At 51.9% G+C, this 14475-nt stretch overlaps 1 protein-coding gene across 3 annotated transcripts in view; it reads right to left on the bottom strand.

The window, feature by feature from the left end:
* SP4 (Sp4 transcription factor) overlaps positions 1 to 11859 on the bottom strand; it is a 49777-nt gene extending 37918 nt beyond the window's left edge. The window contains exons 1-3 of one of the 3 annotated variants that reach the window (XM_072650893.1): positions 11758 to 11859; positions 10464 to 10606; positions 8408 to 9983 (exon numbers count right to left, since the gene is read on the bottom strand). In XM_072650893.1, the coding sequence (XP_072506994.1) occupies positions 8408 to 9983; positions 10464 to 10535 (1648 nt within the window). In that variant the 5' untranslated portion in view covers positions 10536 to 10606; positions 11758 to 11859. Of the gene's footprint in view, positions 1 to 8407; positions 9984 to 10463; positions 10607 to 11084; positions 11127 to 11757 lie in introns of those variants that run through there. The other 2 variants (XM_072650892.1, XM_072650894.1) reach the window with 2 other exon arrangements.
* Between the last annotated feature and the right edge of the window lie 2616 nt (positions 11860 to 14475).

The raw sequence follows: 14475 nt of genomic DNA, 5'->3' as shown, positions 1-14475 counted from the left end.
TACCTTTTAGAGCCTTGAGAAATGAAGATGAATATCTAGTATTCCACCACTGGTAATTCAAATGAGATAATGTATATAAAGCTGGTTGTGACCCTTAAAATGCTACACAAATATAATTGTTATTATTCATTCAATTCAGCCATTCATTAAGTGCCTACTATGTGCAAGGTACTATGTCAAGCAATGGGTTACAAAGATTAAAGAAAAAAAGGCAAGCCCTTGAGAAGTTTATTTTCTACTGAGATAGGACTGACATGTGACCAGAGAATGCAAAGTAATACAGAAGCCATTTCAAGGAGACAGCCCTAACAAATGGGGAAGAACAGGAGAGGAGGCAGTGTGGGAGCTGTGTGTGGGAGCCTGGGATTCCACCAGGTAGCCATGAGGAGAGTTGGTCTGAACCTGGAGACCTTCAGGAGCTATGGCAGGAGACTGCACGTCACACAAAGGAAACAGCAAGTAGGCCACATGCATCTGCAAGGCTCAGCTCTGGCCAGTTTGGCCAGATTAATAAGATTAAATAGATCTGCCTACTCCAATTATATTGAACAGAGGCACCATGGAAGATTTAAAGCAAAAGGTTCCTCTTACAAATGCAGAAATTATGCCACTATTTTATTATTTGTCATTATTCCTCAGTAAAGTTAGAAAGTTAAAACTGGTTTCCCAGCTAGCTTTGTTAAGCTATTAGGTACATCTGGACAACTCGCTAACTCTCCTCAGATGCCTTGGAGTGCTTGTTGTAAGATCCCCCCCACTTTGGGGTAACTTTGTTACCCAAAACTCCCCTCCTGTAGCTGCAAAAACATACATTTTCCTCTAAAACAAACGATTAATACTGTCTTAGAGAAGTCCTTTATGATTATGGGTGAAAAAAGAAAGTACTATGAAATGAAATGACACAAATATATGCATGTAGCCACATGAATGTTCATATGGAGTGTCCCATTTAAATAAAATCCAAAATAAGAACAGATAAGCATGTAAAGTGAAGGAACCCAGCACATTAATAGCTCGGGGTAAAAACTTGTCCAAAGGGGTTGGCGGCGGTAAAGCCACTGCTAGATGTAGTAGTTAAGGCAAGGTTTTCAGGTTGAGTGTTAATTTGAATGGATCCCTCAGGTACTCATTTTCACCTGTAAGGAAGAGCTAGTTGCCTCTTCTGTACCTGGGCTCTGATGCTTACATGTCCCTAGTTTCAAGTCTCAAATTCTCTAGAGAGAAAAAGGAAAGCAGAGGAAAGTTCTGGAAGAATCATCACTGTTTAATTTACGAACTTGAACTTTTCCTGTGTGAAAACCAAATTAATCTTCCTTGGGAGTCAGGCATCCTAGATTCTCATGGTGGTTTTCTGTGACTGAATTAACAGGTCCTAAGCCCTTTGGGTCTGAGCCCCCTTATCCATACAGTCACAGGCTTGGATGTGATTATATGGTCTAAGATTGTTCTAGTCCAAATATGGTCACTTGGAGGAAAATGCGAGCTAGAAAAATCTGGGAAATAAAATGCAGGTGCTTCAACCTGTTACCAACAACATGAAGCTGCCATAACACAAGCACGGCTTAAAAACAAACTGACACATTGCTCCTGACTTGAAGATAAACAGCTGTAGTCAATAAACAAACTAAAGCTATAAAATCTGAAGTTTCTAAGTACCTGCACTGACAGAAGTTCACCTTCTCCTTAGACCTGCTCCATAAAAGCCCTCTGGCCACAGAGCGTGTTGTGGAAACAGGCAGCTGATCCTCCCTTTCAGCCAAGAGCCCCCAGCTCTGGGCTATATCCCTTCCCATCTCTAAGACAGGTCAAAGGAAAACTGAGGCTGCTCAAATTCCTCCACTATTTATTTTATGGGAACTTTTAAGGTTTGAACACCCAGAGCTTGTCTTGTACGTAGCAGGTACATAATAAATGTTTCCTGGATTTTTGTTTTTTTCTTGCTTTATCTCAGAATCCCAGTGATGGTGTGTGTTGGAATGGGGAGTCAGAAGGTCAGCAGGGAGCCGAATACGGCTGCAATAGGATGAGAAAGAACCCGGTAGCAACTGCTAGGTTTTACATGGTGCTTCCTACGTGTCAGGCATCGAGCTAAGTGCGTTACTTCTTTATCTATCATTTACTTATTTATTATCTTATTCAATCCTCAAAACAATACTGTGAGGGAGGCTCTATTTTTATCCCCAATTACAGAGGAGGAAACTGATGCAGACGGAGGTAAAGTGACTTTCCCAGGGTCACGGAGCTACTAAGTGTCTGAAATCAGGTCTTCCTAACTAGGTCCAGGCTCTCTGCCCCAAGATACCTTCTCTGAGATTCAAATTCAATTGTATTACCCTTGGGCTGGGGAAGGAAACAGTGTTAAGTTATCCTGACTTATGTAGCAGTCTGGCTCAATGGTTTGCCTGCCATCACCACAGAAGGGTGTTAAGGGTAAGCCCAGGACCGAGGACTACCTTGTATTGCTTTGTTTCACATGCTGCAACAGACCATGAGGGTGACATCTTTCAAGGTAATGAGCCTCGTTACCCACAGCCATTCTCACTGCCTTCTCAGCATCGAACTTGGTCACATAACCTCTCTGTCACAAAGAGCAGAACTTGTACTGATTTTAATCTGGTTCACAATTTTATTAAAAATGTGGTTTTTATCAAAGGCCGATCAGATGGACTCTTCCTACTCCAAATCAAATTAAGGTCATCTTCATTCTACTCTTAAGCCCAACCAACGTTGTAGAATTATCAGTTTAGACACAAAGAACCCTCAAAGCATCCATAGCAAGAAAGGTCAAAAATTGATCACAGGATTCTGAGGTTCTGGGGTCTTCAAGGTCATCAAGTCTGAAACCAGAACATTTTCGAATGAGAAAGTTCAGCCCAAAGAGATGAAGCGACTGGTAGAGCACAGTAAATAGGAGGTAGGTCTTGAGCCCTGGTTCTCTTGGAATGTTGCTCAAGTGCCTGAGCCCCTCCTGCATCTCTGTCCCCATCCACAAGCAACAGCATCATCGGTCTGCACTCAGGACAATGACATGAGTGAGACAGAGAGTTTCCTTGCAGGTATCTTGGAGCCCCATCACAGGGTTGCACTTAGCAGCTCTTCCTAATAACCTAAAAACTCTATTTCACCAAGTTACTTCATATTCTCAATCTCAGGGGCATCCTGGACTCTTCATTTTCCCTCCTACCACACGGCACCAAGTGTTGTTCTTTCTACAGCCACAAAACCACACCCCCTCTTGCCCTTTCTTTGCCCTCCCACTACAAAAAATCTCATTCAACCTCTTATCACCTCTTGACTAGATGTTTGACAAATCCTCCTAACTGGCTTCTCAGGTCTCTAGTCTCTCCCTTTCCCAAAGCAGAGATCCGACCATAGCTCTCTCATTCATGGTCACAACCTTAGTGGTTCCCTGGAGCCTTAGGATCGAATGCAAAACAAACTCCTCTTTTAGGCATATAAAGCCCTTCACAATTTAGCTCCAACTACCTTCTCAGGCTTTTTTACACATGGCTCTCCCTTCGCATACTTTATGCTCAGGCCAAACTGGCTGCTTTCTTGTGACTCAAACATGACCTTTCCCAGTACACATCTGCCATCTCCTTGATTTGTTGAAAGCTGTAGGGATGCCTCCCCCCATAGTTTTCTGCAAAGTTGCCTCCTGTATAAGGTTTTTCCTTCCTTCCCCTGAATCTGGTGGCACCTCCCCCTAATACTTATGTGTACGTGCTTTCCCCTTCAATGGAATGTGACTTCCTACTCTGGAATTATGCTGAGAAAGGGACTAACATCTCCATATTCTTTGACTCAGAGATCTCACTGCTAGACATATACCTTGAGGAGCTGCTAAAAGATAAAAATGTCCCACATATGACAAAATCTTTATAATAATGCTCTTTGCAGTAACAAAGAACTAATAAAGCAGATGAGCCCCCATCAACTGGAGAATGGCTAAACTAAGCATGGTACATGAAGGTAATGCAACATTACTGCACCCTAAGAAATGTTTTACTCAGAATACAGAGAAGCATAGGAAGATTGCATGTGAACTGATACAAAATCAACCAACAAACACTTCAGCATCTTCTCTGTTCTAAGCATCCCTGTAACAATGTAAAGTGAAGAGTACAATCCCACCGCCCAAGCCCGGCCCCAGAGAGGTGAGAGAAGGGTCCGAGGAGGCGGGATGATCCAAGGGGTGAAACATCCCACGTGGTCATATTCGGAGACGTTGGGGAGTTATGGTGAACAACTTTCTTTTTCTCTTACTCTTTGTAAAGAAGGGATATCTGGAGTGCGAAGGTATACAACAGGATATATGGAGAATGTCACTGAAACAAAATATTGACAAGTTTTGGTACCTCAAAAGCACAGGTGTACTTTTGAAGAAAGAATGTGAACTCTGAGATCAATGACTGTTTCATGTTTGTCCCTGTATATGAAATGTCTAGCACAGGATCTGCCATAGAGCAGGCGCTACATAAATGCATTTGATTAACTGGGCAAACCATTTATACATTAGACATAGCTTAGTATCTATTTGTATCCTCAGCACTTAATGCAGCTATGGACAAAGAAAATGCTTAATAAATAATACTTTATTCATTTAAAAAGTTTCAATAATAATCTTGCTCAACAATTGATTACAAATACCATAAATATTTAGAAAGAAAATAAAACTTATGGTCCACAAAAATGTATCACTGAATTTTGGCTTCTCCTTTATACTGAAATTCTCATTCATAACATCGAACAAGAAAATGGAACTATTTTGTAAGTACAAAATTCAATATAAAAGACAGCTGTCATTTCCACTATTTGCATGGAGGGCAGGAGCCCTAGGGGTCTTCCTTCCTACTGGCATCCTGCAACGCTTTCCCTGTAACTTTGTGTCAAAATGAAGGTGATGAGCATCACCTCAGGACCACACAAAGGCCACCAAAAAGCAGATCAGCACAACTCTGATGGGAAATAATGGCAAGGCTGGCCCTTTTAATGAGCATCACTGCTCCCTCTAGTCTGGACTGCTGAACACACAGAGGGGCTAAGCGTTTGAGCAGACTATTCTGTCCCCTGCTCAGAAGGACCTGAAGTACAGCCCTACCTCAGGTTGCTAACATTAGATCCAATTCAAAAATGAAGTCAAAGTTTGCAAGGCTATATTCCAAGTCAGTTCCAATCCCCTCAAATGGGCTCTTACTCCCTCCCAAGGAAACTGAACTGGCCCAACAGGAACTGCACTTACTTGTGGGACCCATCAATCAACATGTAAATTTATTACGGACCTACCAGGTGCCAAGCATTGGGCTAGGTGCTGGGGATACAAGTTCAAAAACCAAAATAATACCTAAGCACAAGAAGCTTACATTCTAAAGGGGGGAGAGAAGTATGCATATATATAGGTAGGTAGATAGATAACTAACAGACACATACACATACATATATAGTACACATATAAAGTGAATAAATACAAATATATCATACATACACATAAACAAAGTAGTTAAATACAAGTTGTTTAGGAGGGAGGGCATTAGCAGTTGGGAGGATCAGCAAAGATGTCATATAGAAGATGGTGTTTAAGCTGTCTTTCTTAAAGGAGAGGGGAACTCTGTGGGGTAGAAGTAAGAAAGTAGAGTATTTCAGGCATGGGGAACCACCAAGAACCCTGGAGAGTGCAGGTGCCTAGGGACCACAGAAGTGGTCTTTTAGGTAAGCACCAGAGAAAAAAGTGGAACATTCACCCTGGGAAGTAGTGTCCAAAGACATTAAGAAGAATGAGGCTAAGCCCAGTTATATAGGGCCTTAGAAGTTAAACAGAGAAGTTTACATTTTATTCTTGAGGCAATGGAAATCACTGGAGTGGCTTGAGTAGGAGAGTCCCCTCTGAGTCCTATCTGAGCTTAAGGAAAATGACTGGCAGCAGCATGTAGGACAGACAGGAGTTGGGAGATGCTTGGGGCAGGAAGATCAATTAGGAGGCCAGGGCAGTATCCCAGAGGACAGATGATGAGAACGTGAGCCAAGGTGGCAGATGTGGGAGTGGAGAGAAGAAAAATACTGCAAAGGTGGATCAGGAAGGTCTGACAAGTGTCCGAGGATATGAGGTGAGAATTAGAATGGGACATTCTGAACTAAGACACTGGGACTGCTGGCAGAGCCAGAGTAACAATGTTGTCATGTAATAAAATTTGAGTTAAAACTTTAGCAAAATGCAAAAATTCAGCTACATATGTTGTATTTAGAACTCTAAAAACAAAACAAAACAAAAAAATCCTGGAGTATGGACTCAGAAATAAATCCTTCAGACACTTCTATATAAAAGAGTATATCTTTTCTAAAAGTCAAACCCTATGACAATAAGAGAAACAGAATGGATTAAAAGAGTAGATGATATTAAGTACGACAGCTTTTAGGCTCCAATCAGTAACCACAATACCATACTCCATGCCCAGCCTCCTTGCTGGCAATCTGGAATATGAATGAGCAGAACACAGGGAAAGAAGCCTTAAATTGCAAGATGTGCAAACTTCACTAAGCTTCTGAGGGCATCTCTCATTCATTTTTGTTTCCCCAAAGTGCCTCCTTAGGCAACAGACAGCCAAATGTTTCTTCAGTGAATAAGTATCTATCTAATAACAGCTGACTGGTTTTCTAATCTAAATCCTACATAACCTCACTTCTTATATGCATCCAACAATTCAGCAATTACTAAAGATAAGTACAGGTGATTATAAGTGGATCCTCAAAGATTAACTTCTGCTGGGGAGCAGGAAACACTCCCCTCCAACTCTCTAAAAAGGACTCATATCATAGTGAACCCATTCAACAGCCACAACTCAAATTTCTTGGTTACCAAAAGTTTTGGACTGTTTTGTGTACATTATCCCATTTTACTGAAGAAAGAAAGCAGATTATTAAGTAAAAATTTCAAATCCGGCCAGACATTCTGAGTTGCAAAAGTTGATTCAAAGATTCTCAAACTCATTCAAACATCACTATATTCTACTCTTTCAGACTGTGTCTAGGAAGTGGGTAACAAAATCAGAATTTCAAATATAAAAGGTCCCTTTGAGTTGTCAACCATAAGAGAATTGCATCCACATAATTTGGGTTCACTTTTGTTCAAGAGAAAGACTACTAAGCAAGATGATGTAGAATTTATCAAAATGGGACTCCTTAACTAAAATGGCTGAATAAATCACAAAGGCACCAAGAACTCCATTAATCCAGAATTCACTAGTTGGGTTCAAATTTATATTCCCTAAGAAAATCAATTTTTTAGATTACATTATTAATGTGTACCAATGAGGCGACTGTAGGTCAAGTTTAAAATACTGAACAGAACTTTTCAAGCACATTTACAAACAGGATGAAGGTAACGAAAAATCCAATCTATTAAGGAAAACAGGTTTGCCCAGAGGGCCTCTACTAGTGCAGAGCAGCAAGTCTGAATGGATTTGAAGCTCTGAAAAGTTACAAAACTCAGTATGTGGACAAAATATCCCCAAATTCATAGCAACCTCTTTCCAGCAATTACAAACTGGAGAAATCTTCTACATGCTGCTATTCCTAACTGCCCTTCCACCACAATAAAATACTGAAAAGGAAACCGGAGACCTGCCCTTCAGACATCAACACACCAAGGTACACAATGAAGACAGAATTTCGTAAATTAAGCCTGTTTGGGGAAGCCCTGCCCTCCCACTGCAATGATGACATTTCAAAATTCTTTCCCAATCTCCATTCTGGCAGAACAATCACCATGTGTAAGTTAATCAAAAAAAAATCTGCAGCTAAATGTGGTAGCTTCTCCCACCTGCTGCCATTTGTCGCTGGTTTCAAAGAACAACCCAGGGCAAGGAAACACTGAAGCAGAAACAAAACAAGGAAACATGAGCCATCACGTCCACTTTTAAAAATGTTCTGTGACCTGCTGTCAGAGCAGCCTCCCAAACCCCAAACACACAAGAAATCACAGGGCTTTGAGCCTCATTCGCTCTCCATGTGCACTCTGGGAGTGGAGGCTCCACTCTGCCTGGGATGGCCCAAAAAGGAACATGAGGTTTGGAGGAGGAGGCTAGTGCTCAGAATGGAAACTTTACAACTGGACCCAACCACTCAACCTTCTGCCCGGGAGGTGCTAAGGACAATCTCTTTCCGGTCCCGGGGCAGACGCAAATCCTGAACATGGAGAATCCCACCAAGGTGAAGTGGGCCCAATGGTGGCTACAGACAAAGCAGAAGGAGTTAGTGGAGCTTCCCAGTGTCTTTGTACTTAACATCTTCTTTCTCCTGTCTTCCCCTCGAGGTAGGGGTCAAACTGAAGGGTTATTAGCAAAATTATCAATAACTTTGCAATTATGACAATGGTCTAACGTGACTGAAGGAGATGTGGTCTGTGACTTACCGGCCACACTAGTGATTGTCACTGGAACTCCCTGCACTTGGACACCTGCAGCCCCCAGGTTGGCCACGCTCACCGTCTGAAGGTTAGGCACCGATGCCAGCTGGGCAGTGTTCAATGTTATTGGGGCCCCAGCCACAGCCACTGGGGCAATCTGGGCAAGAGCTGTGCCACCACTCGAAGACACTGGAGTGATGGTGAGTTGTTGGGGTAACCCAGCATTCTGAACTTGCAAATTGGGAAGGCTCTGAATATTCTGAACCTGCACAGTTTGCCAACTGATCTGCCCTGATGGGGTTAAGGTCGGTGCTCTGATAAGCACCTGAGTTGGACTTACAGCCTGAAGCTGGACATTCTGCAAAGGCTGCTGCTGGATGGTCTGAAGAGTCTGTCCTGACTGGAGCTGAAATGACTGGGGTGGGATGGCCTGAATAATCTGCTGCTGAGGCTGCTGGATCTGGATCTGCTGCAAGATGGGTTGGCCTACAATCTGCACTTGCTGGAGGGAGTTGGCCTGCTCCTGTTGCGGTGCATTCTGAAGGCCATTGGGCTGGAGTTGACCAGAGTTCTGGGCTTCAGCTTCCGGGGCAGGGGTCTGGGATTCTTCAAGGGCCCTTTCTGAGCCGCCAGCAGTGGCTGCGGTGCTCACATACTGGCCTGAGTCCACCTGAGTCACTAACGGGTCACTGCTCGTCAGAGTTGTAGAAGCAGTGGATGTGCAGGTGGTGGAGGAGGAGGAGGGGGACTCAGGCATCGTGCTGCTGGCAGAGGCAGTAGTGGTGGGGGGGGTGGAGGTAGGGGTGGACACTAACTGATTTCCATTGGATGCCCCCCCATCAGCAGCCGACTGGCCAATCTGTCCGGAGCCTCCTCCAGCAGCCACATTGTTGATCACAGGCAAAGCTAGAGTCACTCCTCCAATGTTGATAGGTAACGTTGTCACAACTTGAGCCTGAGTGCCTGGAATTGTCTGTAACTGCAACGGTATGGAGACCCCAGGCCGAATTTGGACCGGTACTGTCTGATTTGCCAGGTTCTGGGCAAGAATATTCCCAGAAGCTGTCCTGTTAGCGGCTGTGAGGATAGCTTGGTTATTACCCGCAGGGATGAGCTGGATTTGACCCTGCAAATCCTGCAGAGAGGCAGCACTGCCCGGGTTGATTTGGATCTGCTGGCCCTCCACGGTCTGCAGCTGGGGTATCACCTGGTACTGAACATTGCCGCCCGGGTTCTGTACCTGGATGACTTGAAACTGCCCCGAGGTGGCAGGCTGGCCGGGCTTGGCCTTGGTCGGGGAGCTGCCCTCATTGGCGCTGCTGGCCGAGCTGGCCGCGCTCGAGGCTGCCTGGGACACGCTATTTTCCTTCGAAGAGGGAGGTGTAGCGGTAACAAGCTGCCAAGCATTTCCCGCGAGCTGTGTGGTCACCAGCTCCAGCTGCTGGGGCTGGTTCTGAAGCTGCACCAGCCCCTGGCTCGGGTCGATGATGATCTGCTGCTGCCCGGAGGCTTGGTTTTCACCAGGAGTCCCTATTTTGCTGCAAGTAGCTGCCAGGAGAGCCAGAGGAGAAGGCTGAGAGTCCTGCCCGCAGAGGGGATGGGAAGAAAAGGGGCGGGTTTAGTGGAAGGCAGGAGGGGGCAGGTTTTTTTCTTTGACAGTTCTAAATATCCAAACTTACCCAGGAAGTGGCAGAAATCAAAGAGTGCTTTGAACAAAAAAAAGCCAGTTAGAGACCTGAGAAGCCCGAATGGGGAAATGGGACCTTCTGGGACCCAAGCTTCACATACAGGGTCAATCGCTGGAAAGTTTTTGGAGACCAAGACAGACTACTTAAAAAAAGCAGAAACAAACAAGACGGAAAAACCCCTGGGGGTGGGGGGATCTCCTGTCAGGGCTTCTGGGTGCCATTTCTTTATTCCAGACGCAACTTATAAGCACCCCCAGAGCCTGCAGCCCGCAAGGCCTTTAGCAGGTAAACCCTACATTTACCAGTGGTCCCCACCCCCGGGGGAGAAGCTGCCCCTTCCCCAAGGAGCTGGGAGGGCGGCAGGGAACCTTTACCTGAGAACCGGCGGTTTTGGCTTTTTTATTGTTGTTTTCCGGTTCCGAAGCCTTCCCTCCTTCGGGGGCCATGGCAGCCCCGGCGGCTGCCCCAGCCACGGCTGCTGCGGGGGGGACCTCGTCCTCCTCCTCCTTCTTCTGATCTGCAAGAGCCCCCCGCCCTCCTGGTTAGTGGGGGGCTCGCCCCGGGACTCCCTCCCACGCTGGGGCTCATCCCGGGGTGGGGTCCCTCCCTCGGCCCCCCGCGGATCCGGGGGCTCATCCCCCGGGTGAAGTGCCTCCTTCGCGGGCCCCCGCGGCTCCGGGGGCCCATCCCGAGGGTGGGGGCGCCCCCGGCCCCTCGCCCCCTCCCTCCCGGGGCGGCGGCGGCGCAGCGGCGGGCAGGCGGGCCCGGCCGGCGGGGAGGAGGGCCGAGCGCTCGGAACGTGGTTGGAAACCCGACCCCTCGGCTCCAGAGCAACACCCAGAAGGCGGCGGCAGCCGGGCTCCGCGGCGGAGACAAAACCCGGGCGGCCCGCCCCGCGCGGCCCGCCGCCGCCCCCGGCCCCTCCTCCGCCTCCTCCCCCTGGAGCATCCCGGCCCGCCCGGCCCGCCCGGCCCGGCCAGGCCCGCCGAACGTACCGCTCATCCCGCATTCACGGCGCGGCCCGAGGGCGGGCGGGCGGGCGGGGGCCGGGGCCGGGGCGGGGCGGGGACCAGAGGGCCGGGCGGGCCGGGCCGGGCGCCCGCCCGCGGGGGGAGGAGGAGGAGGAGGAGGAGGAGGAGGCGGAGGCGGCGGCGGCCGAGGAGGAGGAGAGGGAGGAGAGGGACAGGGAGGAGGCGGCGGCTCCCGAGGCTGCGGCGGCTCGGCCCGCCCGGCCCGGCTCTGGGCGCAGGGCCGCCGCGGGGCTGTGGCGTAGCAGATCCTCTCCGCCCGGGCCCCGCGGACTCGCGCCTGATTGACAGCGGCGGCGGCGGCGGCGGCGGCGGGGGCGCGAGGAGCCGGCGGGGCCGAGCGGGGGCGGGGCCGGCGCGGGGCGGGGCCGCGCGCAGATCCCTCCCGCCCCTCCCCCGCCCCTCCCCGCTCCCGCGAGGTCACCGCCCAGGTCCCGCCCCTCGGCGAGCCGATTGGCCGCCGCGGCGCGCTCGCTTTCCCCTCCCCCCCGCGCCTCGTTTTCGCTCTCGCGCTTGGCCTTCTTTCTCTGCCCTTGGCCTAGCTCCGGACCCAGGCCTGCGCGCTGTCCTGCGAGAGCGCCCGGCGCCGCGGCCTAACGTCCCAGTAGGGTTCGCCGCGGGAGAAAAGACAGTCACACACCTCACCGAGCCGGGGAGAAAGCGAAGGGCCCCGCCCCGCTCCGGCAGCTGAGGGCCCCGCCCCCGCCGGCGCCGAACGAGCGTGGCTCCCGCAGGCACCTCCCGCCTCAGCCGCCTCTTTCTCCTAGCGGGCTCGCTATTGGCCGGGACCCGAGTGACGCGCGCTGATTGGCGGGGAAGGGAGGGCGGGAGCGGAGGGGGCCGGCGCGAGGCGGGGCGGTGGTTGTGCAGTAACGGCTCGTGACGGCAGCGGGGAAGGCCGCGCGCGCTCGGGAGGGAACGCGCACAAGGGCGCGCGCGCTCGGGAGGGGGCGGTGGCCCAGCCGGCCTGGCCAGGCGGGCACGCACGCACGCACGCACGCACGCCGCTGCCGCCTCGCGCCCGGGAGCGCGAGCGGGGGGCGGGGCAGGCCCGAGCGGGCGCGCGGCAGGGCGGGGCCGGCCGCTGTGGGAGGCGAATGGGCCGAGGGGAGCGGCCGGGCCCGGGGCTTGGGCCTATCCCGGAGAGGCCTGGTGCCGCCTGGGCCCGCCCCGCAGCGGGAGGCCGCAGCCCTGCAACGGGCCCGCCCCCGGGACACCTGGGGAAACTGAGGCCGGGGGTGGGGGTGGGGCAGAAAAGCGATCCTCTGGTCTGTTTCACATTCACGCCCTGCGGATGGGGAAACTGAGGCTCGGCAGGCCTGGAATCCAGGGCCCTGGGAGCGCGTTCTCTCCTGGGATGGGCGAAGTGTGAGAGGCCCGAGGGGGAAACTGAGGCACGCAGTGCCCCGAGGCCGAAGCGCAGGGTCCGAAGGCTCCTGCCCCGCTCGGGTCTCGGGGACTCCTTGGGACCGGATGACTCGAATCCAGGACTCGTGACTTTCCGGGCCCAGTTCTGCCCCAGCCTTAGCCTCCAGCCGCCTGCCGGCCTTGGTCCTGTCTGGACCCGGCATGAGGACCGCCGGCTTCTCCTGCCTAGCATCTGGCCGGGCGTCCCGAGCGCCTCCACTGCGCCCCCGAGCACGGAACGGGGGGCCTTGGTGGTCAGCTCTCACACCCACCCAAAGGAGCATCACCCCGTGCCCTGAGGACAGCAGAGGCCCCCTGGGGACAGCGGAGGGCCCCTGAGGACAGCGGAGGCCCCCTGGGGACAGCGGAGGCCCCCTGCGGACAGCGGAAGCCCCCTGAGGACAGCAGAGGCCCCCTAGGGACAGCGGAGGGCCCCTGGGGACAGCGGAGGCCCCCTGGGGACAGCGGAAGCCCCCTGGGGACAGCGGAGGCCCCCTGGGGACAGCGGAGGCCCCTGCGGACAGCGGAAGCCCCCTGGGGACAGCGGAGGCCCCCTAGGGACAGCGGAGGGCCCCTGAGGACAGCGGAGGCCCCCTGGGGACAGCGGAGTCCCCCTGCGGACAGCGGAAGCCCCCTGAGGACAGCGGAGGCCCCCTAGGGACAGCGGAGGCCCCCTAGGGACAGCGGAGGGCCCCTGAGGACAGCGGAGGCCCCCTGGGGACAGCGGAAGCCCCCTGGGGACAGCGGAGGCCCCCTGAGGACAGCGGAGGCCCCCTGGGGACAGCGGAGGCCCCTGCGGACAGCGGAGGCCCCCTGGGGACAGCGGAGACCCCCTGAGGACAGCGGAGGCCCCCTGGGGACAGCGGAGACCCCCTGAGGACAGCGGAGGCCCCCTGAGGACAGCGGAGGCCCCCTGGGGACAGCGGAGGGCCCCTGAGGACAGCGGAGGCCCCCTGGGGACAGAGGAGGCCCCTGCGGACAGCGAAAGCCCCCTGAGGACAGCAGAGGCCCCCTGAGGACAGCGGAGGGCCCCTGAGGACAGCGGAGGCCCCTGCGGACAGCGAAAGCCCCCTGAGGACAGCAGAGGCCCCCTGGGGACAGCGGAGGTCCCTTGAGCACAGCAGAGACCCCCTGGGGTCTGTGGACCCCGCTGTGTGCGCAGAGCCTACTTGTCTGTATAATGAGTTCTGTAGGCTGTAAGGAGCCCGGTTGTGCGTGTCAGGGATTCCTCCCGGCCTCCACTGAAGAACTCAGAAACAGTTGTCTTTTTTATAGACCCAGTGCCTGGCACATGGAGGGCGCCTGATGTATTAACGGGGCTTCCGTGTGCGGTCTTTATTTGACCCAGGTTAGGAATCCCCGGTGGTCTACAGCTATATCTACCTTGAGCTACCTCTTATCCAAGTGCAGCATTTTAATAACATTTCTTAAAAGCAATGTGCCAAGCACAGTTAAAACATGGCGCCTGCCCTCATGGGGTTGAAAACCATGCAGATAGTTTGGAAGAGAATGAGAGCTGAAGAGGTCAGAGAAGAAAGAATTTGTGATTGGACTCCAAAGAAAGCTTCACCCAGGGGCTAGCCTCGAGTTTGCTGGGCCTTGAAGGACAAGGGAGCTTCCGAAGGCCGAAGGGAGCTGGGAAGAGGCAGCCACTGCAGGCAGAGGCTACATCTCCTCGAGAGGACCAGAACCCGACAAGTACCAGGCGGGTACCAGGCATCAGGAATACCTTGAGAGTGTGGGAGTAGCAGTCCTGGAATATTGGCTTTCTAGTTTACGTGATATAGAGCTTAGGCTTACAAAGCACTTTCATACACGGTCTCTCTTGATCTCTGCAACAGGCAGAGCAGGTGGTGGTGTCTCCTTGTTTGGAGAGATGAGGCAATTCGCCTGTGGTTCCATAGCTAGAAAGTGGTAAAGAGCTAGGCCTGAGTCCTCCAGATGCCATTGT

This window comes from Notamacropus eugenii, chromosome 3 (genome assembly GCF_028372415.1).
Source record: "Notamacropus eugenii isolate mMacEug1 chromosome 3, mMacEug1.pri_v2, whole genome shotgun sequence".
Taxonomy (NCBI): domain Eukaryota; kingdom Metazoa; phylum Chordata; class Mammalia; order Diprotodontia; family Macropodidae; genus Notamacropus; species Notamacropus eugenii.
The sequence above is the reverse complement of the archived record's forward strand: the minus strand, read 5'-3'. Positions and strand labels throughout refer to the sequence as shown.